Source organism: Xiphophorus maculatus, chromosome 10 (assembly GCF_002775205.1).
Source record: "Xiphophorus maculatus strain JP 163 A chromosome 10, X_maculatus-5.0-male, whole genome shotgun sequence".
Taxonomy (NCBI): domain Eukaryota; kingdom Metazoa; phylum Chordata; class Actinopteri; order Cyprinodontiformes; family Poeciliidae; genus Xiphophorus; species Xiphophorus maculatus.
The window spans coordinates 7,322,863-7,347,641 of record NC_036452.1 but is presented as its reverse complement, the minus strand read 5'-3'; the positions used below and the strand labels follow the sequence as shown (position 1 = coordinate 7,347,641).

Here is a 24,779-nt window from a genome sequence, read left to right as displayed (position 1 = left end):
GCCTTGGGTTTGACACGTGTTTTAGATAATCAAAAGTTAATTGTATATTTATAATTATAAATATACAACCCATTTTTTCTCTTAAAACTAATATATGGCATTCTTCAAAGTGGCACTTATGTCAAAACATTCTGGACTATTTGACTTGTTAGTTACACAAAGAAAAATCTTTTATTATGTAATTTTTACAAGCATATTGTCCAATCCCACTTAAAGCAACAACCTGTTTAAATAGGTTTCTTAAGAATTAATCTATTAGTTATATACACAGGTTAATATATTACATACAGATTAATAAATGACCATTCACGCTTTTCAGGTAATTAAAAGCGTGAACTCTTACACAATTATTTATTTAACTGTGTAAGATTAACAATGCCAGTTAAAAGTGCTTTCTCAACTTGATCACATTTGCTATATTGACCATCTTACAAAAGAGAGTTCATAATGTTCCAGTAGATAAACATGGCTACATTATCATGATTAGTTGGATTAGTCCCCATAATTATTAATATGGCAGCTGTGCAGATGTGATTATCTGCTATTCATCCTCTTTACTCCATCAACCTTGTGTGCAAATATTCAACAAAGTTTGCATCTCCAGAGTGAAATGAGTGAAATTCTGATAATCTATGACCAAACATATATATGTAGTGATTATTGTAGTTGATGTAAATGTTAAATTTAATTATGTGGCACTTTGGTGTATGTGGTCTAACATTTTAATTTACAATTTGTAGCCAAGAAAGTAAAGTACAGCTAAAAATCTGACATGGTCTGCCTGTTTTAATGTGTTTACAGCTGACGTGGAATATTTCTCCAGCTTTCTTGGCTGTCTCAGGTTAAACTTTAACCCATATCTGCTCATTTACATTCTTTCCCGATGATTGTATGTTTCCTCTGCTCTTTCGTTTTCCACTTTCAGCTGTGTTGTCGCATGCATGCACACACCTGCACACCTAAAAAGCACATTTGTACACCCATGAACAGGCAAAAAATGTCCACGCATGTGCTGCATATGCGCATTCTCTACAAACTCTCTTGGCCAGTTGTCTTCTTTTTGTCATTCCCCTTTTCCTTCCTCCAGTTCTGTGGTCTCGGCTCTTGCGGCTGAACTTCCCAGCAGCTCACAAAGATCCATTGAAGGTTCGTTTTCTCCTCTTAAATCTGGTGTGAAAGAAGTTTTAAATGGAAAATCACTTCCATTTCAGTAAAAACTTCAGTATTATAGGGGAAATTGAGCACCACCCACTTGTAGTCGATGCTGCCTGCTGCTTTTCCTCATCATCGTGTTGCTCCTCTTCCTCTCCAGAAGAGGGCGCTTCTCTGTCCAGAGACTTCAGGTGTGCCTCAGCCAACATCTGGACAGCTGTAAACACAAATCAGCAAAACAGAAACTCACGCTAACAGACAACAGATGGACGGGTTCATGTTTTTGAAGTTTGGGCTAAAAGTGTTTAACTTACAAAAGGAGAAAAGGAAAGATGGTGAATTTACTATGTTTGAGTTCTCAGTGAGACTCAGATCACATTGTTTAGGGACTGAATCAACACACTGACCTCTGAACATGCTTACATCCTTATCTACAATTATCTTGTTCTCAAAAGTTATTTTTTTAGCTAACATGGTCAGGGAACTAATGCTAAAATGTCACTTGTCTTTGTTCTGTAGTGCTGCTATTTTCTGTCACAGTCAAATAAAAAAACAAACCGTCTGTCTATATGACGTAATCCAGACCATGATTCATCTGACCAGGTCAGGCACAAGGGAGTATGACCTTTCCAGAGGGGGCTGGGAGTGACCTTAGCGATACTCCCCTACATATTAAATATAAAATAATTATATATAATTAACCAAATTATTTAAATTTCTATATGAGTTGCTGGAGGAACTTAAAGTTAAAAGACCTTATCTTCATTAAGGTATCCACGTCAGCAGTCATTACTCATCACTGACAGCGTTAATGTCTTATAAAACGATTTATTTCCATTTGCAATGTTACGAGGTAAGCTAGTCATTTCATTTGGTCCTCCAGCTGTACTTTCCAAAACAGCAGAGCTCAGATCATGAAATAAACCTGAGGGATAAAACCTGGGCCAACAGCATGGTTGGAAAAACTGTGCTACTAATATATTAATAATTTATTAAATTGTTTTAGTGCATTTGTTGACCTTCTCCAAATGTTTATTTATTTCTGCATTTATTTTTAATTCTGGTCCTCCATACATGCTCATCAATAATCTGCTAAAATGGCTGCCAAACAGCAAGAGAAAAAAAAGACTTATCTCAAAGAATTTGAAGACTTCTGAGCCAACAGAAGCTTCCTTTCTAGCTTCCTGTGACGGCTTGCTGTACTGCAGCGCTAATTCTACTTTGTGCATTAATGGAAGCAAAAAGTGGAAATTCAGTCTCAAAGGTGTTTTTTTCATTTATGTCTTCTGCTGTAAAAAAAAATACTGCATCTAGCAACATTTCTGTCAGTATTTCTGCTCATGTGGGATAAGCAAGATTTCTTAATATCCTCAAGATTTGCACCGTCCATTTAAAGGTTTTTGACCAATTTCTTTGTTTTATGGGGAAATTAAAGAACCAGTTTATTTTTGTTATTTTCATGCCTTAGATCAAGGAAGCAAAAAACCTTACGAAAATGGTACCTTCATATTTAAAATCATGACCAATTCTTTATCATCTCTGGCCAACATTATTAACATCCAGCAACAACGCAGCAGGTCATAGGCTGTCTTTTAGATACGATAAAAGTAAACTTAAACTTTTTACCCCACTAACAAACACAGAAATATTTTTGCTAGCATTAACAGCAGCATATCTGCGTATGTGAAAGAGAGCATGTTGCAGCTGCAGCCCCTAATCCAGGATGATCCAGAACGGACCCACAGCTGTTTTTGCTCCTAATCTGACATGGCACACTGATCCACAATCATAAGCGACACAGAAACCAACAAATCAGACTGTTTTTGGATACAAATGCCTGGATTTTGACAGACATGTTCCAACTCAGCATTGGATTCTTCATTCATGTTTGTGGTATACTGTATATATAAAAGAATGAGGACACATTTGCAAGATAATAATAATTTCTAAAAAAGGCATCTACCTTTAAGTGAGGGTGGCTGGTAGGTGGCCATGTGAACCAGTTTGGCTTTCGTGGATCCATTTTCACCCAGAACCCACTGTGGAAGCAATGAATGAGAATCACTGTTCGCCGCAAACAGATGTTTTCGTCAACATCTGGGGAGCAGGCTAAAACAGCCCAACATGATCTTGTTTTTGCATGACATGCAAAAAATGAAAATGAAAATTAAAACAGAGATGTGTTTTATTTGTAACTGATGGCTGGAATTAAAAGTAGAAGAAGGGATGACACAGAAAGGCTGTTACTTTTGTAAATCAACAGAAAGAAAGAATATTTTTGGAGTTTTATCAGTATGTGTCTGGCAGGGAAAGCAACTCAAACTTTGTTTTTTTAATCATTTTACTTACTTATCATTTTATATTTTAAATTTGGAAGTAAACAGAATTTAAAATGAGTTAGTCAACTTATCTGATAGGAGAACTGGTCTGCTTTGTCGGAGAGGAACACTTACAAAAGTTTGCAAATCTCCCTAACTTTTCTTTAACCACAAACTTCTCTTGTATTTAGTTGGGATTTTATGAGGTAGAACCAACACAAAGCACTGCAGGATGAATGATTTTCAGTTTTGTTCCCCAACAAATTATTATCTGAAAAGTGTGGCCTGCATTCAGCCTCTGTAAGTAAACACTTCAAATATCATATTTTTCACTGAAATTACAACGACATCTGAAAGTTTCTACCGGTTAGTCTTTTCTGAATATCTGGAGGGCGAACTTCTGCGAATTCATTTGAAATTATTGTGCCAATTTTTTAAATTATAAGTAACTCCAGCTCTTACAAATGCCGTGATCTAAACCTTTTTCCACCACAAATGCCAAGAAAAAAACTAGCCTTAATTTAATTTAAAGAGAGCATCTTTTCCAACATGTTTTCTATTTCTCTTTCTGAAGTTAAATGTTTGCACCACATTTTATCAAATGGTGTCAGAGTAAAGAGGCTGGGTGCAAATGTCACAATTTTATGCAAAATATTTCGAACATCGCACATTATTTTCATCTACTTCACTTTGTGTTGATCTGTTAAATAAAGTCTGATGTTTGTGTTTTTAATGTGACAAAGTTCAAGAAAAAGAGAAAGTTTAAGGGGTGTGAATACTTTCACAAGGCCCTGGATATATATGGAAAAGATATTTTAACATCAACAACGTATATTACATTAGATTGTAGTTGTTACACGAAAAACCTTTTCTAGTTTTAACATAAAAATTTATTTTAATATAAATTGCAAATAATCCAATGCATACTTTCCAACTGAAAACAGCTATGTTCATTCCTAAAAGAAATGTTGCATCTTTACAGCTTGAGAATAGGTTAAATTTAGAAAAAAAAGTGTCTCTCATTTACATACTTTCTTTATAAAACACTCAATTTCTACACTGTGTAATGGTGTAATAAAAAAAGAGTAGCAAACAAATCAAATCTGCAGCTCTTCATCATGAAAGAAGATTAAAGTTTAATATAAAAGTTCTCTGGGTTGACTTGTAACTCCTCGGTGATACCTGATGCGAGCTGCTGTCCTCCTCTGGTGATGGCGGGTCTGTCAGTTTGAAGAGAGTGGCAGGTGTTGGCCTCCGGCGTCGAATCTTTGCAAAGACAAAAAGAGAATTTTCTGCCTTTATTTGCTTGTATCAAACTGCAGCGTGTAAGGCTGCGTACATTTCCATTTTTTATGAGTTTGCAACCAGGACATTTTGTTTTTGTTCTGGAGTTGGTTCACACCAAAACACTAAACTTGTTTCTTTCCTAAACGCTGTCGTACCCTATCATGTCGTCCATAACGCATATAATTTTTTGAACGAATGACTTGGTGATGTTTAGAGCATTTCTACCCAAGGCTTGGTCAGACTTGTCGAGGTTCACAGATTTCTTTCTGATTTTTGGCTTTTCCATGACGTCACACTAGACAGGATAAAACCTTAAAACTCATCTACAGGTGTGATTTTTTTAAAACCAAAATGTTTAATTAAACCTACTGGAGTCTCCTGAATATTTTTAATACACTCCAAACTTTAAAATATATTTAAAAAATATATATTCTTTAATCTGGCATATAACAAATTGAACTAATTTGGGTAATCCTAACTAACGTAAAACAGGAGACATTCTGTCTGATTCAATGTTAGACGATGAGAAAAATTTAAATGTAAATATCTTGTGTATAACAGCGTTTTTTCCAACACTACACAAGTTTTGCTTCGTTGTATGTTTATTATCACTGGTGGACTTTTGATTTTTACCTTTATTGTCCTTTTTTTTTCTTGCTATGATATGCATAATAGCTATTTGTTATTTACAAAGCAGCGTGAGTCATCGGCTACAAAAGTTATGCAACTTATGAAGTGCAGAGCAAATATCCAGCTCTTTCTTAGCAACTTGTCCAAAAATAGTTCCTAGCAGAGGGACCCCAAACTCTATAAACTAGGTAAAGTTTTCCCACTTCAGTGATTCAGAGCATTGCTTTAGTGTCCATGAAATGCTTTCAATTTTAAATATTTTCACATTTAAAACATTACTATAACATCTGCACTTTGGAAATGTTTAAATGCCTGGCTTTTATTTTCAAATTTATTATTTCTGATTTTCAGGAAATATTTATTTTTGTAATAATACTTTTTTAGGTTCTAGCGTGTTACTACACGTATTATTTTATTGCTAGAACACTTGCAGAAGGAAGGATATCAGTGTAGGCAAAATATATGTGGGCGGCTCCTCCTACTGCCTCTGCTTCCCTCCGTTTGACAAATTTATCTTGCAATCTCTTCAACCTAATGTACTGCTGGTATTTGAGAATATGATTCAAAGGAATCACAGAAAGAAATAGACAGAAATCAAAATCAGTACCTTGTTTAGGCACCTGGTTGAGAGCTTTTGAGATATAGACCTATGTTGCAAGTGGAGGCACAAGGTCAAGCTCATGCAGAATGTTGTTGTTATGAAAATGTGAGATACAAAAACACCAGTGGGAGGTAAAGGCCATGTAAAGTGTTTTTTTTACACATGTACACAGCAGGAAGCGGAATTTCTTTCCTTGGTTTTAGAAATTCAGCACATTACATTTCCATGTAGTAGAAACAAGGTTATCCTGCTGGCTCTCAAGGTTTTCCTGTGTTCTCCTTTCTACGCCTGAACGTGTTTCTCGATTTTCAATACTGCCTAACTCTGTCAATATTTCTGCCTGATGAAAACCAAAAGTTCAGCTTTTTTAAATTAGAAATTGACAGCAGACAAATAAAAAAGACTTGTAATACTGAGGGTTTCCCCCAGTGTATTATAAGCCTGGCGGGCCACCAGACTTTACTTGTACCCCCACCAGGCTTAGCATTGCTTATTTATTTAAGTCTTCTTAAAAATTCTTAAACTTTTAAGACTTTATAGTTGGTGTACAAGTATTCATTTTCCAATCTTCCAATAACACATAATTATCAAGTGATATTTTCACATTTTTTGTCAACTTTAAACATTTTTTAACTCAAAAACACGACGGGCTGCTGGATGAATGACTGCCCTGGCATCCAACCACCGGGCTTTGCAAGTTTTCCGGGGGAAACCTTGATACTGTAATGTTAACTTCTGGCAACACGGTCAATGAAAAGACTGATGACTTTACAGTCGACCAGAGACAGTCTCTGACAAGAAAAAGGTCATGGAGAAAGAAGATGATTGTTTCCAAGCAAAGAAAGGGAAGATTGAGCGAAATAAAATAAGTGTACAAACATTTATTGGGAAAACTTAGAATTAAAATCTCTTCAAGAGATTGTTTTAGATCACAAGACATGGACTGTGGGATCTATTGTTGACATATCCAGGATTTGGTCAACAATTGAACCATAGAGACAATAACTGCTTTTTCATTAACATTAAAATCGTGCAATTTTACATTTTGAAAATAAATTTGCTTAATGGAAAAACGTGAATTCGGAAAAAAAACAAACAAATTTTTCAATGTAAAGTTTTGGCACTAGAATGAGGCGGGTTTTTGGCCGTATCAAAATTAGTGTACTTCTCAAAACTGTAACATTATCTCTTAATTCGCATCACACAAGTCTGATCAAACATCTGATCAAAAATCAGATGTTACTACTGGCAGAATAGATGAAGAAGACAACAGGAAGTGGTAGAAGGATCATGGCGCTGAATGTCTTTTAATGTCTTAATGCGTGATTTCAATTGCATTTCTTTTTTAATGGAAACAGCACAAATACGTAATTGTGTTTATTCAACTTTAGCTGAATATCAACAAAGTTTTACGTAAATTTTTAATGGAGACGCAGCCAGTGTCAGAAGCATTTTACCTGGGCTAAAGAGAAAACTACTTCATGTTGTTTACATCCAATTCTGACCCATTGATCTGGATGTTGCAGCCGAAAATAAGTATTTTTTTGCAGTCTGTTTTTTCCTGATATTAGTGAACAAATAGCTTCAGTTTTGTGTCGTTATCTGACAGGAGGCAGCTCCCCGTGGTTTCTTCCTACGCTTTAGCCCATCTGCTTTGAGGTTTGACATGCTGTGCATCACTATCACTATTCTGTTGTTGGTTGAAGTAAAGACAGTTGGACCAAATACATTTCATTGCATATTTTTGTACAAGATTAATCAAACTTTTTTCCGTTTTTATTCCTTTTCCTGCTAACTAAAAATCTAACTTCCACACTCTGTGCTACAAGTAAGAGTGAGGCAATGATTAAGAGTAACATTTAACCTCCAGAGTCTAAAATCACAACATTTATAAACCATAAATGCAGTGTGGGGTCAGAACTGGTTCCAAAAGAGGCTTTTAGAGAGATTCTCAATCCCTTTAGTAGTACAGATGAGAGGGTGGAGGCACAAATCCCTTGTTGTGTTCATATAATGCTTTTATTTTATACTCTTAGTAATCCTGTGTCTAGTGCAGTTAGCCTGCAACCTGTTAAAGAACAGATGAAAAAAGCATATAATTTGTATTTAACCTGTAATGTTGCACCAGTGAAATAACTTTATGAATATGTGTGAAGCATCTTGTTGAATAATGTCTCTGCTTGTGGTCTTTTCTGCACTCTGAAGTCATTTTGGTAGACTGAAAGGTTCGCCGCTGTTCCATGTTTTCTCCATTTGTGGTTAACAATTCTCACTTAATTCCTAGAAATGTTAATGAAGAATGCTAGAAAGGGATCAGCTCTGTAAGTATTCAGTCTTAGCCTTTATTTATTTACTTACTTTTAAAATTCCTTGAACATATGACTTGCTTTAGTTATCAAAAAACATCTAAAACAAACATCTAAGCATTATTCCCACTTCCAGAACTTCTGGCTAAAACTGTTCAACATTTCATACAATTTCTGCTGCATGCAAAATGCCATGCTTATTAACTGATGACCACACAAATATGCTGTTGTTCCTGTAAACTAAATTACTTCCCGTCGGTTCGTGTTTGGAGCTCCCGGATATTCTGGGGTGAAATTTAGTTCTTGGCTTTAACTGCCCTTGCCCTTAATTCAGGCCTCAGTCATCCCCAGCTAATCTTTTTTTAATCTGTAGCCTCCTTCCTTGGCTGATTCTTTCTCAACTTTTAATGCTTTTTCTCTTTTTTAAAAATATTTTAATAGTTAACTGCCTGCTAGAAAACTGGGATATATTGGAAAATAAGAAGGTCAAAGGGGTGCTTAAACTGCTGAGCTCCGTTTCTAGATGTTAAACAATGACCAAATTCCTAGAACTGATATCTGACTTCATCCAGTCGAGTAACTTGCATGAACTTGAACATGGCCGTACTCAGTGACCTCTGGACTTGCTTCAGGGGAACAATCCAGAAATTTCTTTGGCCCCTAACTGTCGGAGTTTGAAGCCACAATGCACTGTAGCAGGTACATCTCAATCTCTTAGATTACATGTGTCAAACTCAAGGTCCGGAGGCCAAATCTGGCCCGCTGCAGCTTTTTATGTGGCATTCTAGACTCTAAAGTGAAACATAAATAGAACGGTCAGAATAACAGTGTGCTTAAATATTATTTTATCAGTCAATTCAAAGCAGTTTTTATCGGTTCACTGCAAATTGCATCAATTAGGCAGCGTTCACACTGCAGCCTGAAGTGACCCAATTCCGATTTTTTTGCCTTAATTTGTCCTGTATCTGATCTTTTCAAGACAGTCTGAACAACACAGGTCGGATTCTTTTTGAATGCGACCCAGGCCACTTGGATATCAGACACGCATCCGATTCAAATGCGGCCTAAAGTCCAGGTCGCATTCATCTGACCTGAAGGTCACTGATACTCGACAAACGTCACTATTCTGCGTCCTGATACGCCCAAGCAAAAAGAAGACCAACAATCCTGGCAGACGATAACGAGGATTAAATTGTTAATATCCTGGCTCTGGTCAGAAAACAATTTCAAAATCGTAAGCTATGCTCCACCGTTAGCATCCATGTTTTCACTGAGCACCGCGTCTTCTTTATGGTGGTTGGCAAAACACGAAGCACGCTCTCTATGTGTGACGGGCTGAAAAGATGTTATTCAATTTTAAGAATTTATTTAGGTTTTAACAGCTTAATGGGTTTTATCTGTACATTCTGGTACAACCGGCCCTTTAAGAACATTCATGATCTTGATTTGGCCCAAAAGGAAAATGAGTTTGACACCCCTGACTCAGATGGATCAATGAACCTCCCAACGCTTAAGATAACACAACAAGGCTTAGCAAAGCAGCAGAGTTAACGAACCATGACGAAAATGAACCAACTCTGAACAATGGAGGCCCAGGAGTCAAAACTAATGAAATGCAGGTGGTGGCAATTCTCAGCCCAGGGGGAAAGACAAGGCAGTGAACCAGATCAACATGCAGAACTAGGAAAAACAGAAGTTCAAGCAACTTATATAGTAGAAAATACAAAAAGAAACGTAAAAAGCTAAAAACAGAAGCAATTAATAATGATGAAGCTGAAAAATTGCCAACACGGTTTTCTGGAAAGAAAACTGGCTTGAGCGATTGGTGGAAATATATGCATGGAAAGACTAAATGACTGCTAACAAGGTGAAAAGAAACCACTGAATCTGAACCATATGCATGTGAGAATGTAAACAGGACCAAAGATCAGGTTCAGATATTTCAATCAGAGATCCAAATAACAGCATAGTGCCTGACAAAATTGTTCATACTTCTTGTTTTTACATTTTCTAATATTTTTTTTAAATAGGACTTTATGTAATGGACTGATAGTGAAAAAAGTTACGTTTGTACTGAACAGATGCCTCAACCTTAACTGATGTCAGATTATAGTCCATGATCTATACAGCGAGTAATAAAAAGCCACATTTACTTAAAAAATAAGTGCAAATATTTGCAATATTTGATTTTTATTGCAAAAATCCTTTAAAAAAATTATGTAATGGAGGAACTGAAAAGATGTTCAATAACATTATTTAATATTAATAATTCATTTATATTGTAACAGTTTGTGAACAGGTTTTATCAATACATTGTGGCACAACCGGCCCTTTAAGAGCATTCATGATCTTGATTTGGCCCAAAATGAAAATGACTTTGACTTTTAAAATCCCAATAAGATAATGTTGTTATTTCTGGTTTTAATGTGACAACGTGAAAAAGTCCAAGGATTAATTGAAGCTACTTTTGCAAGCCTCTGTAACTGGAGAGTGCTAAAGCAAACGATGACACGCTTCTGCTCTAGAAGGGCCAAAGAAAGTAGTCCGACACTCTGGGGACAAGTGAGCTATAAACAGCAGATGTGCAAGGAGTATTTGAGTGGCTGGTGATGATTGATTTATTAGTTTATTTATACATTCCAGGAAAGAACAAGCTTTCCAAACAGATGTTTTTTTGAAAAGTTTCTCATTGTCTACTTGGGGAAAATTACACGGATCTCTGACATGGCACCTGTCTCCGTCAGTAAGGTTTCGCTCCAGGCAGCAGAATGCAATCTTAGGACTACAATTAATGGCCATCATCTTACACAAACGCAGTTTCTTCCTCTGAAGGCCTGCATGTTTCACCTGCACTTGATTTAGAAAGATTCAGGCTCATGGCTCATGGCTCATTTTACGTAACAAACACACACACAGCAGCTCCTCTCTTTACATGAGTAAAAACGTGACCTTCTTTCCTTTCACATATGTGCTTATGGTGCTTCTGCTATGCTCAGACAAATCTCATTTTCAGCATTACAGATGGCTGCTTTATCCCTCACTTCCTCCTCATCTTCCACTCTTTTGAAGGGCAGACAACTCTCATTACTTTTAAAGGCTCCAAAAACTATAAGGCAGCACAGCTCAGCTTAATCCTAGAGCTGCTGCCCACAGGGTAATGTGGAGCAAAATAGAGTTTGGTGAAGTCTTGCTCTCCTGTTATGTAAGAGCATTTTAACCTCAAACTTATTTAAAAGTCTCCTGCACGAGTCCCAGCTCGAAATTCCATGAAAGAGGTGTACAGAGCCTGGTGCCAGAAGCCCATTAAAATGCTGTCTACATCGTTTTAAACTGTGTGATTGTGAGCGTGAGGGGGAATAAAAATAGCAATAGGTATTTTGTTCCATATAACACAGTAGGAGCGTAACAGGTAAACCTTTATGGATGCAAACGCGACTAAAAACCCACCTGCTTAGGATTGTATTTGAAACGTAATCAATTGCAAATTTATTGATGGAACCTGACTTAATGACGTGTTTTGATTGTTGATTCTATGTTGCATTGTGTTTCTGTGTTTATAATGATGTAAAGCACTTTGAAATGCCTTGCTGCTGAAATGTGCTATACAAATAAAATTTGATTGATTGATTGATTGATGCACCAGGAATATGTCTGCAACAACAAAAGCAACAAAGTATCTGAAACTTCCAATAGAAATTTTCATTAAATGTCCGCCATTATGACCTTGATCTGACCTCATCATGTCACAAATACACATTTGTTCTTTTGAGGTCATTGCTAAAGAAACCTGTAGGTGTTGTATCCTACTATAACAATAGAAAGTTGAATGGAAGGAAAAAGTGTGGCTCAGAATAGTTTACTCTGTGTGCAATGAGTCTACAGTGGTGTACATGGAGGTCAATTAATACTGTTTTGTGTTTTTTGTGTGTGTTATTTACTAGTTGTGTCGCAGTTTGACGTGGCTGCGGATGGCGGTCAGTGTCACTCCGCCGTTGCGAGGAGACGACGGTTGTGGAACGGATGTTTCTCTTTCTAACGGCTGTGTAGCGGTACTGCTAACGGAGTTACTTTGTAACTATTATTAAATTAAAATGTTGCGGATTCAATCACAGCATCTCGCTTGATTGTTTGCCACCGTTACATACACACCCTTATTAAATTGCCAGGTTGAGTAACATCTTGACTCGACTATATTTTGCAGAAGTTCTCTAAATGTATCGTCCACATTCGTCTTCAGGTGGTTTTCTGTCTGATTTTGTCCTGGACTCTGACTCGGTAAAACCAAAACTTAAATTTTACTTTGATGAAGTGATATGGATGTATAGTTGGAGTCATTGGTTATGGAAGTGTGGCCCAAAAGTTTACATTTTGCTTCATCCAGCCATAACTCATTTTTACAAAATATTTTAGGCGATTTTAGCCAGGACTGAATGTTTTCTTTGAAATAACTCCATTCCCCAAGAGCTACTATCCTGCAACATTTAGATGCATCTTTATATCTAAATTAAATGAACCTTTCCTTATTAGGCTTCCTTCACCTGACTGATACCTTTGAGATCATTTTGATTTGTTGAAACCTCTCTACAACATCTGCCTTTAGCTAAAGGAGCCAAATCACCCAACTGACGCCAGGTGAACTGAGCCTCAACAAAGAATTAGATACAAGATTTATTTAACTTTTTTGTTTGTTTCTCTCCAACTAATTGGTTTGGTTTGTAGAGAAAACATGTCAAATATCAAAAAAAAAAATTTAATTTTTTTTTTAAAATTAAAAAATAAAAACTGGCATGTGTACAGTTTTACGTACAACTCATATAACTTAAAATGTAAACTTTTTTAACTGAATTACTGAAATATTAAAACTTTTTAATGATATTTTATTGACTAAGATACGCTTGCATTGCGTTTAATTTAATATATCGCGATCAACTTTACATTGGTCCACTGCCACTTTAAAACTTTAAACATTTAAATGTCCCTGGAGGTGTTAAACACAGGTTTATCTCCAGACGTCACGCTGTGGGGGGCCTCACCATCTCCACCTGTCGCGGATCCAGCTGCAGAGGTACGGAGGACGGGACCGAGAACTGGATCTTCCTTCGCGCATCCTTGTCCGCCTCTCGCTCCATCATCTCCGGGTCTGTGGGCAGCAGCGGGTCCATGGCATTCAGCCTGTCGCCTCACCGCTGCTGAGCGCACCGACGTCCGGCTTTAAAACCCCAGGCGGAACCCAACGATTTAACTATCTGTGCAGTTTGTGGTTCACTGTCCGGTGGTTAAATTGAAGCAGATGCGGGTGAATAAAAATATTTGAGTCGCTCTGAAAGTGCCAGATTCTCCAGCTTCCTCTCACTCTCTGGCGCGTTGTCCGTCCTCCCCTCTCCACCCTCTCTGACCATATGCCTGTCCCGCTGTGATTACTGACCTGTTCTACATACCGAGGAGAAAACCGAGCTCTGTGATGCTTTCAGATGCCGTCGGAAATTCAAAATTGAACGTGGACGAACTAGAAGTGTAGTTTTAAGTTAGCTGAGTAAGAAGTTTTCGTAAACGACACAGTTGCAAGTCATGTTATTCAATATATATCATTTTCTTCAAATATCTGTATATTATTATCTTTAGTTATTGTTTTGTTTTCGAGAGAAATTTCACAAATAGGGACTGATAACACTCCAGTTGCGAGCTTTTCTAAATTTTTTATATAAACTTCAAAGTATTTTATTTTGATCTTGTGAGATAGGCCAACATACTGATGTTTTGCCCCTTTTACTCTGATACCCCTCAGTAAAAATCCAGTTCTTTTCAGCTTCTTTTTGATGTCAATAAAGCCCAGCTGTGTATAATATCAATCCAGCTGTTCTTTGGAGGCCTAATAGAGAACATTAGTTTAACTTTTCTTCATGTGGAAGCTCAGACCCTTCAGTATTTGCAGAAAGATGCTGCAGATATTGTAGAGGAAGGTCGTGCTGATCACCAAATTCCAAAACTTATATCAAATTGAAAAAAAAATGTGACTATTAACTTCATTTCTTATAATCATAGTTAACTCTTTATCCAGTTTGTTAAGGAGCATTAAAAACCGTAACACTACGCACATTTCTTTAATCAATTTGTATTTATAGCAAATCGCCACGAGAGGGCGCCAAAAGGCAACATTTTTTTTATTTACTTTTTTAAAGTTAATGTTTATTTCAGTATCTTCATTTTACACTTATGGTTAAAAACGCTGGTGCAACAGCAAGGCGTGATGTTAAAAAGTTGCTTAATGTGTTTGTAAATTTCCTCGGTGTAGAATCATAAAGCTACGAAAACAAGTAGTTTGTTATCAGCAAAAAGCAAACAAATCGCATGTCGCTCCACCGCCAGTCATCACTTGCGTGGAATGTTGTGTCTTCATGAATAGATCTCGCCAGTCAAGTTGTAATAGCTTCTTGTTACCAGCAGATGTCACCCACATCAAAAATATTAAAGTCCTAAAATGACAACCTAGAACGGTTCTTTGTAAACAAAGCCAATTACCTTCAAAGTTTCGAAATCTACGTCCTGGTAATGTCTTACTTTTACATTTCATATTTAATGTGAAAAAAAAGTGTACTTTATTTTTTACTTTATTGTCATCTTGTTGGCAAAATACGCTCTAGATTTATTTCTAGAGATGTGAATGAAAGATTTTTTCTTTTTTATGAAGATGAAACATTCATATTTAATAATAAATTAAATGGGAGATGACATGGGCATTTTTATTATTACTGGGATTAAGTTGTGACATGTTAAAGCAGGGTTAGATTAGAAATCAATATGGAAACTGTATGGCAAAACTACAGGAGGCTTTTAGTTACTCTGAAGGAGCTGCTGACATCACCAGCTCAGGTGGAAAAATCAGGACAACTATTCGGAAAGCTGACAGAAAAATGACAAAAATAAAATATTTCTTTGTTAAAAGAAGCCTGCGAGAAATTGTATTATTTTGTCACAACCCATGTGTAAACACAACAACTTAAAGATGAAAGTGTTCTGGTACAGTGAAAATAAAATCAAACTACATGCAAAATGTAGAAAACAAAAGGCTACATATTACCCTGAACACACTATCCCTGCAGTGAAACTGGTAGTGGCAGCATCATGTGTCATCACTATCATGGGATGCATCTCTTCAACAAGGACATGGGATCTTTGACGCCAAAGAAAAGCATCCCATGATGCCTTGCAATACTGGAGGGCAACTGTTAGAGGCTGCCTGGACAGGCCACCCCTCCCCACAGTTATACAAATCATCAACCACTTATTTTTGGTTTCTGTCTGTTTTATAGAAGAAAAAATCTTATTGGGTTAACTGCAGACCAAATGACGACTGGAGCTTGTTCCTTAAGAAAGTCCTTGTGATTTGAAAAATGGAAGTATGCTAATTTAATAAATCTAAGCAAAGTGTCTGCGCTGATTCTTCACATTTGTGTGAAACCTGTTCCACGTTGGCCTTGGCTACATTTTTATCAGAGGATAGGGAACAACATTTTGTCTGTTTCAGTAAAAATAGAGAGAACTTGCTCCTTGGTTACTAAACTGTGCATCAATAATATGATGGGGAGGATAAGCCCGCTCCCCCTGGCTTTCTCGCTTATTATTCATTCCCTTTCTTATTCCTTGACTTCTGTTCCCTCTCTGCAATCTGTGCCTCTGCCACCTTTGGCACCATCCGCCCACATGACACCTGTGCCAAGCCTGGCAGCACAAACGGGACGCTCTGCTTAGCTCAGTTCAATTGACTCGTTTAGGCAATTGCACCCTGACTCTGATCTCAGTCGCTGCCCGGTAATTTTTTCCATCCTTAGCCTTTGAGTAGACATCGTGGAGTTTTCTTCCCTTTTAAGATCATGATCTTTTTTTATGTATTGATAGATTTTTTTTTTTTCAATCAAGTGCCAAAAGTACCAAAATAAAAAATCATATTTCTATACACAATAAATTTCATGTATGTTGATATCAAACTGCATAAATAAAGAAATTCATCCATAATTAAATGATACATGTGTATATTTATATTTCAAGGTTTCCCCCAGAAAACTTGCTAAGCCTGGTGGTCGGGGCGCTCGGCAGTCATTCGTCCAGCAGCCTGCCGTGTTTTTGAGTTAAAAAATGTTTAAAGTTGACAGGAAATTTGAAAATATCACTAGATAATTATGTGTTATTGGAAGATTGGAAGATTAATTTCTGAATACCAACTATAAAGTCTTAAAAATGCAAACATAAAAAAAAGCAATGGTAAGCCTGGTGGGGGTACATGTAAAGCCTGGTGGCCCGCCAGGCTTATTATACACTGTATTTATGTAATATGATAATGTCCATGGTGCAGGTGGATGTTGTAGAGTGCATGTGTCAAACTCAAGGCCCAGGGGAAAAATCTGGCCTGCCAAAGCTTTTTATGTGACCCTATAGTCTCCAAATTACATCAACAAGTCCCTCCAGTTTTTCACAAATCCGTAAAATTCTCACAGAATCAGCAGATTCCCATATTTTGGGGGGATTTTTGCTGCAAATTTCTCTCAAAACACTGCTTTTAAGTGATTGCTGCCTCAGCCTTACTTGATGTGAAGTTATACGATACGGTGATTAATAAAAAGTCACATATGAGATCATACAGTAGCTCAAATATATAATGTATACTTGATTAAATTACATGCTAAAATCATACGCTGTTGTTTTTCAAGCTTCATTCAATTATTTCATGTTTTCTTAGCTGCAGGTGCACCAGGGAAAATTTTGAACTTGTCAAATTTACAACAGTAGTTGATTGGTTATCCTATCGGATGTTCTATCCGTCCATCTATCCATTGTCTGTACATGGTTACCCTTGTAGGGTCACAGCTGGTGCTTGTCTCCCGCCGACAGGGAGTGAAAGGCGGGGTTAGCTCTGGACAGGTCACCAGTCAAAGGCCAACACTGACAAGCAATTACACACTCACACCCAATGGCAGTTTAGAGTAATGACTAAAATCTGACTAACAGATTTTTGGACTGAGAGGAAGCTGGAGTACCCAGAGTGAACCCAGGCCAGGATCTGAACCCCGGCCTTCTTGCTGCAAGGCAACAGCGATACCAACTGCACCACTATGCAGACCTGCAGCATTTTTTTTTTTTATGCTTCTCTATTTTCTTTCAGGTTTTTAGCATACTGGCATATTAAGGTAATTATTTACATAGTTTTTTTAAATGTCTTCACAGTGGCACAGTTGGGTTCTAATCCTGGGTTCAGATCCCAGTCTGACTTCTTTCTGGGTTGGGTTTACATGTTCTCCAGTGCATGCACTCTGGCTTCCTCCCACAATCCAACAACATGCCTGGTTAATTGGTCTCTCTAAATTGTCATTAGGTATTTGTGCACGGTTGTTTGTTTTGTGTGTATTATGGATGCTCACTTGTTCTTCATGGATAAATGGATTTATTGAAATGTGGGACACTTGAACCTCCAGACTTCCATATTCACCGGATGTAGTGAAATTACCACATTTGGATTTTGTAAATGCTCATTAAGTTAAAAATTTAACAAAAAGATTTTTAATTGTTTTTTTTTTTGTTTTGTTTTTTTATAAATTTAGAAAATTTAATTGTGGCACTTATAGTACCCCATACACAATTTCAAACTAATTTAATATATTCACAAGTATTTTTTTTTAAATGTCAGAAATACAATGTATTTATCAAAACAAAACATTTATTAATGACATATGTATTTTTCTGTGTGTTCATTTGAATATGTACATTTGTTTATATATGACACATTTAGGTAGTCATTTAATCATTAATTTTCATTTAGGAAATTGTGACCTTTATGGACACCCATATATCTGCATTGCGCCAATATAAATAATTGCATGGTGAAATAATTGCATCTACTTTACATATTTACAAATGATACATCTTTCTTGTTAAATATTTGTGAGCTAATTCTGTCGTTTCCCTTTTTAATTGCATACTGACATTTTTGAACCACCTTACTACTCCAAACCTTTAGTCAGTAAAATAATAGATTTTTACAGGACACATTAGTTTAACTGTTTGTTAAAATATTTCTCTAATTGTTTACCATATTGTTACGTATTGGCACTATCAGTAGTTCATGATATACTTGTGGCACTGTTGCACTTCCATAAACCTACTGTTTTTGTCAGTTACAAAATATTTATTAATAACATGCTTTTTAACTAAATATTTATTGAAGCGTGTACTTGTTTGAAATTTCAACTACATCTTCACACAATTTATTTTTTCCTTTTTTTTTTTACTGTGCATTAAATTTTGCTCTCGTGGACCGCCATACTTTTGGACAAAATTGTGGTTTTAAATTTATTGTTTAAATCTTATTGTTTACAATTTTTCCCCCACAAGACAAAAGTGAGTAGATTTTTCATCCTACGGTACATTATTAATCCATAGTAACCCTGGAGTTGTCACTGTCTAACGGTGCTCTTTGTTTTGCTGTAGCTGCACAGGATCAATCAGAAATATTTTTATAGGCTTACTATAATTATTTCTAGTAAGGGGATTGTGTTCCTACACCCCATATTTGAGATTAACCCCGTTTTCCCCAATGATAGCGGCTAAAAGAGGCATTTTTATTTGTGCCATCTCGCTCTTATTCCATTTTTCCTTTCAGCTCTGTGACAGATGGCGAGTCCTTCTCCCCAGGGGGAGTGGGGGAGCTGGGGTGGGACAGTCTCTGTGAATGCGGCCGCATGTCAATCACCGGCTCTCATGTGATGGCTCCTGCCAATGACGTGCCAGCCATATGGGCCTGGCATCAGAGCTGCTATGTAACCCACCCGGTCCCGCCTCTGAGGTGGCACACGGCTCCCTCTCCGCACGGCTTGTGCAGCAGATACAGACAGATCAGCAGCAGCAGCAGCAGCAGCAGCAGAGGATCCGGACAGAAACGGAGTGGCAGGAAACAGGCGTGAGAGCATCCACGCAGCATCCCCGCAGAATCCGCGCAGGGCGTGTGGACGTGATGCCCACCCGGAGAGAGATGGTGTAAACAAATCCAGCTTTGCCCCGTCACTGAGCTCCACCGCGGAGGTAGGTTAACCATCTCCTGTTCTGCTCTGCCTTTGTGCTTGTTACTCCTGCAGCGACGGAGGATATTAAAGTCTCAAAGCAAAAATACCTGAAGATAATTCAATGCCTCAGTTTGCTCTTTCTCTCTGATAAAATCAGACTAGATCCTAAACTCATTTCAAATCCCCTCAGTGCTGTTTTTTTATGCATTCTTGCATGTTTAAATGAAAAGATTGCAGTTAAATAAATCAACACAATTGGAAATATATTAATTTTTATAGAAAATGAGCATCGGGGGTGTAATTTATTTGTGGCTGCGTGAGTGCATGTGTGTGTGTGCGTGTGTTTGCGTGTGTGTGTGTGTGTTCGTGCACGACGCTCGTCAGAGCCACTGTGGGGGTTGAATTCTCCACAGAGATACACGGGCTAATTGACAAGGTATTGGTTGGCATTAATTACATTGCGCTTACAAGATTAGGGAGGAAAAAAAGACATCCTTGGACTCCATAAGCACAGCTGAGCTCAGAAACATCTGAGAAGATCCGAGAATTTCAGGGATTAAAATTGTATTTAAACGCACAACTTTCCTATTGAGCCCGATTTACAAGTTTGTGTATCAGAGGAATGTCCTTCATGTACGGATTAATTTCGCCCCGCATGCTGTGCGTAATGGAGATGCCTTACTATCTTTAAAATTGATTTAATTTTTCCTAAGATGCTGAGATTCCCAATTAAAATAAGAAAATGGCTTATAAATATAATATTACTCAAGCTGGTACAGTTGCTCTAATGCTCTAATCCTGATATTTTTACCATCTCTTGCGAGTTTGTTTGGAATTTCACAAATAATTTGAGTAAATGGGGAATCCCGAGAAAGCTTTTTTTTTTAAAAAAAAAATATTTTCCTTAAGAATGCGTTCGTGCGCAAAAATAAATAAATAAATGTTTTGGATCTCGTTTTATAGGTTATTCTGAGGCCTTGTTGTGCTGGAATTTCTAAGTCACTTTTCCTGCAGCTGATATCCGTAGCTCGAGTGCGTCCCTCGGGAATAAGCTTATGCTGCCCGACACGTTTCCTCACACAGGTTTAGGCCGAGGAGCGTCCGAGGCTGACGCTGCAAGCAATAAAATATTAACCTTTTATCGAATCTGAATAGAGACATTTAATAAGAATAACAAACACCCTATGAGTGGATGAAAGGGAGTCAGGTCTAATTACACTTCCGAGATTTCTGTCAAAATCATCGTTTGGATTGAAGATTTGCCATAAATATTTGTAATAGTTTCAAACTGAATTTCTGAACAAATTAGACAAACTATTTTACGGTTTTCTTATTATTGTTAGAATAAGTCGGAGACACACCTCGAGGCTATAAACTAAAAACACTTTCTGACTTTTTCCTCTTTCTCGGGGAGGCCAGTTCTTGTCTTGGCCTCCAGTCATTAAAACGTGTCGTCTCGTTTTGCAGAACACACCTGAGTGCGTAAACAGCCACAGGGCCGCAGCGTCATAATCGGTGCTGGTCATTTCGCCCCATTGCCATTTCGTAGCTAAGCAGTTGATCGTTTCGTACCCGGTTTTTCGGGTTAGAAACCCTTTTTCTGCGGGACTTTTAAGGACGACAAAGAGTCAACTGACGGCCCGGATGGAGAGGATTTTGCACCCACTTTGACAGCCAGCGAGGAAAGATGTGCTAACTTTGCTAACTTCACAATGGAGTCCATTGGTCCAAACGAGAATTAGCCAATAAAAGGTTTTTTTCCCTTCACCATTTAGTTTTGGTCGTTTTGTACCAAACTTTTCAGGTACGAAACGAAACTCATTGACAAGTGAAGTTGATATTGTACCCTGTGGGTTAATTTGTTTACATTTAGGTTAACAATAGTTTTGCTTAGTACCTGTTCATAAACCATTTTGTACCATCTAATTTTTATTGTAAAAAAATATCTCAATAGGCCACATTATTAAATCTATTACTTATCTATCTATCTATCTATCTATCTATCTATCTATCTATCTATCTATCTATCTATCTATCTATCTATCTATCTATCTATCTATCTATCTATCTATCTATCTATCTATCTATCTATCTATCTATCTATCTATCTATCTATCAGTTTATATTTTTCTGTCCTATATTGACAGAGCCGATCCTAAGGTTGCCTGGGGCCTCGTGCAGAATTGCAGTTCGGGCCCCACTCTCCTACAATCCACTACGTCAGCTCCAGTAACATGTCTTTGAAACTGTCCACACTTTGTTGTTTGATACAAATCAATTTTTACAACACATTTTAATAACATGTAAGCAAGACATCATTTGAAAAGAATAATTTGAACCACAAATTATTAAACTAAACAGAAGTCTTTAACATTTGTTAGACAGCAGTAACGACACCAGCACAAACCCAAGCAGGAAGAATGATAAAACGGTGAACTATAGAGAGATTAATGTATGACTAATAACATTACAGTTAATAGAAAAATATGTTTCTCTCACAACTAATAATTTTTTCAATTCGTAGAACCCAATATTTTTTTATTTTAAACATCTTAAGAGTGTTGAAAAAAAAAACTACTCATCAATTTTCAAAATAAAATGCTGCCGCATTGTTAATTAAAATAAGAAATTAGAAAGCTTTAAATTTTCTTTATAGTCCAATGCTCTTGGTCGACCCCTGCTGGCCTGGAGTGGTGCATGCAAGCCAAACAGCAGTTTAGTTTTCTCTGCCTGTCTGAGTATTTTGTCTGAAGATCTATTTCCATGTATTCTTGTTTTGATCTCTATTGGTAGATATTTTTATTAGAATCATCCAAATTTCCTGACATTAGGCAATCAGTAGAAATGATCACATTGCTGTAAATCCTGGAGAGGTGTGGAAGGTGGCTCCATTTTATAACAAAAAGGTATGAAGTGTAAAAGAAACAGTTAAATAAATGACCAAAACTACAACATTGGAAAATGACCAAGAGAGGAAACGACCAGTTCGTTTATTCGCTCCCTAGTTTAAAACAGAAACAAAACAAAATATGTTTTCAGGAAATAATAAACAGTTTAATGCAAGAATACGTGTGAGGCGTTCTTTTTATAATTCAGAGATCCTGCTAAAAAAAAAAAGTAAAATGATTTTGAGATGAAATGTCCTGTTTGTTTGCAGGAAAACGAAGGGGGAGAGGCGGAAATGGATACCAAATTGTTACGAATTAGATATTAACGTTTTGCCTACAGGAAATTACTCTAGTTGGTTGCCAAGATGAACACGAGTTCACACATTGTTGCTAGAAACGACTAAATTTCGTAACCGAAAAGTCAGATTCTTCACGACCCAGACACAGAGTGGTTAAGGGGTGAAATGACCAGCACCCCAAAAGAAAACAAATAGCTAAAGTTTTCATATACACTTAAGGTATGTGAACAAGATGGTTTGTTTGTAATAAGATAAATGAAGCAAGAAACGGACCGTCCAGCTGAAGAATTGTATCTGTATCTTACAGGTTGTCTGCCACAATGTTGAGCCGTCTGTTCAGCGAGGTGCTGCCGGACGTCCAGCGGTTGGCGGCGGACTGGGTGCAGGACAGCGACAGCGACGGATGCAAGGTGAAGGAGGAACGCGAGGGGTGCCACCTCGGAGAGGACGATTTGGACGAGCCGCCGGAGGGCAGCAGCCGGGCAGAGTCCGAGATGGCCGAGGACGACGACGATGAGGACGACGATGGCGAGGAAGAAGAGTGCGGGGACGAAAACGGCGGGGATAAACCCAAGAAGCGCGGCCCGAAGAAGCGCAAGATGACGGCGGCGCGCGTGGAGCGCTCCAAGCTGCGGCGCGTGAAGGCCAACGCGCGGGAGCGCACGCGCATGCACGATCTGAACTCGGCGCTGGACAACTTGCGCAAAGTGGTTCCGTGCTACTCCAAAACCCAGAAACTCTCCAAAATAGAGACTTTGAGGTTGGCCAAGAATTATATTCTAGCCCTCGGGGAGATTTTACGCAACGGGAAACGTCCAGATGTGGTGGCCTACGTGCAGATGTTGTGCAAGGGCCTGTCCCAGCCTACTACCAACCTGGTGGCGGGCTGCCTGCAGCTCAACACCAGGAACTTCCTGACCGAGCAGTGCGCGGACGGAGCCCGCTTCCACATGCCCAGTTCTCCGTTCTCAGTCCACCCCTACCCCTACCGCTGCTCCCGCCTCTCTAGCCCTCACTACCAGCCCGGAGCCGGAGCTCTCAATGTGCGGGGCCCTTCCTACAGCGGCTCCGGGTATGAGGCCGTGTACATGCCGGGCGGGACGTCCCCAGACTACAACAGCCCGGAGTATGAGGGCCAGCACAGCCCGCCGGTGTGCCTGAACGGCGGCCTGTCCGGGAAGCAGCAGGAGTCCTCAGACACAGACAGGAGCTATCATTACTCTATGCATTACTCCGGACTGACCACATCCCGGCCTAATCACGGCCTACATTTTGGACCATCGGGAGCGCGCAGCGGAGGCGCGCATTCAGAAAACATCCCACCTTTCCACGACGTCCACCTGCACCACGACAGGGCGCCGCCATATGAAGACCTGAACGCTTTTTTCCACAACTGAGCAGCTCAGAAAAGGAGGGGAGCAAACTACAGGCTCACCGACTCCACAGAGACAATCCTAAAGAAAGCGTTTAATATTAAATAAAAAATAAAAAAAAAAACAGCAGTCGGAGCTCCTACATGATTACCTTCTGTGTGTCACCTCTATACTGTTGTACATCCTATCATAAAATGTGTCCAGTAAATTATTCCTGTATGCAGAATGAGTGCAATTTAAAATGTGAAAGTCAAGAAGAGACATGTTGTGACAGAAACAACAGAAATAATAAAAGAAAAGGTGTTTTATAATTGTCTGAGTGGAGCGATCTTATTTTGCTGTGAACAATAATAAATACATAAATAAATAAATTGTGGCTTATTCGAATAAATTAACATTTTAAGAAGTATCCGGAGGAAATATAGATTTAAAAACACGTGTTTGTCATTAGTCCTTTATATCAAACATCAAGAGTCCAGTTTAAAGATAAAGGTTGGCGTTATGTCCACAAATCATCTTTTTAGGACGTATGCAGGATATTTTATTTTTATGTTTGATCAAATAATTTCTCTGCAAACATGCTTCATCAGGAACAAATTTTTAGTAGGTTATAGTGCATTTAAATTCGTTATTAAATTGATTTGGGACAGAAATGTCTGTCTTGACTCGTTGCTTACAAAATATGTAGTTTCAGAAATTACGGGATGATTGTGAATCAAGGCGACCATCATTTGATAAAACGTGATCAGATCCTTCACGTGCAATGCGCACAAGCCAACAACAAATAAGCTGGAGTCCGACGCTAATTAGCAGAAGCGCATTTTACCGACGTACATGCGCAAAAGCTCGTGCAGGTGATTAGTTTTACAAGCAG

At 38.1% G+C, this 24,779-nt stretch overlaps 2 protein-coding genes across 2 annotated transcripts; one reads left to right on the top strand and one right to left on the bottom strand.

Moving 5' to 3' along the window:
- Positions 1-145: 145 nt before the first annotated feature.
- On the bottom strand, positions 146-13,713 carry LOC102218501 (protein phosphatase 1 regulatory subunit 1B-like). The gene is made up of 5 exons (XM_023340566.1): positions 13,328-13,713; positions 4,653-4,736; positions 3,116-3,191; positions 1,253-1,369; positions 146-1,167 (listed from the first exon to the last, which is right to left on the bottom strand). Exons 1-5 carry the CDS (start codon positions 13,454-13,456, stop codon positions 1,064-1,066), a joined length of 510 nt encoding a protein of 169 aa, XP_023196334.1. The 5' UTR covers positions 13,457-13,713; the 3' UTR covers positions 146-1,063.
- A 5,404-nt stretch (positions 13,714-19,117) lies between these two features.
- On the top strand, positions 19,118-24,216 carry LOC102218241 (neurogenic differentiation factor 2-like). Its single transcript, XM_005814415.2, has 2 exons — positions 19,118-19,364; positions 22,840-24,216. Exon 2 carries the CDS (start codon positions 22,853-22,855, stop codon positions 23,927-23,929), a length of 1,077 nt encoding a protein of 358 aa, XP_005814472.1. The 5' UTR covers positions 19,118-19,364; positions 22,840-22,852; the 3' UTR covers positions 23,930-24,216.
- The last annotated feature ends 563 nt before the right edge of the window (positions 24,217-24,779 follow it).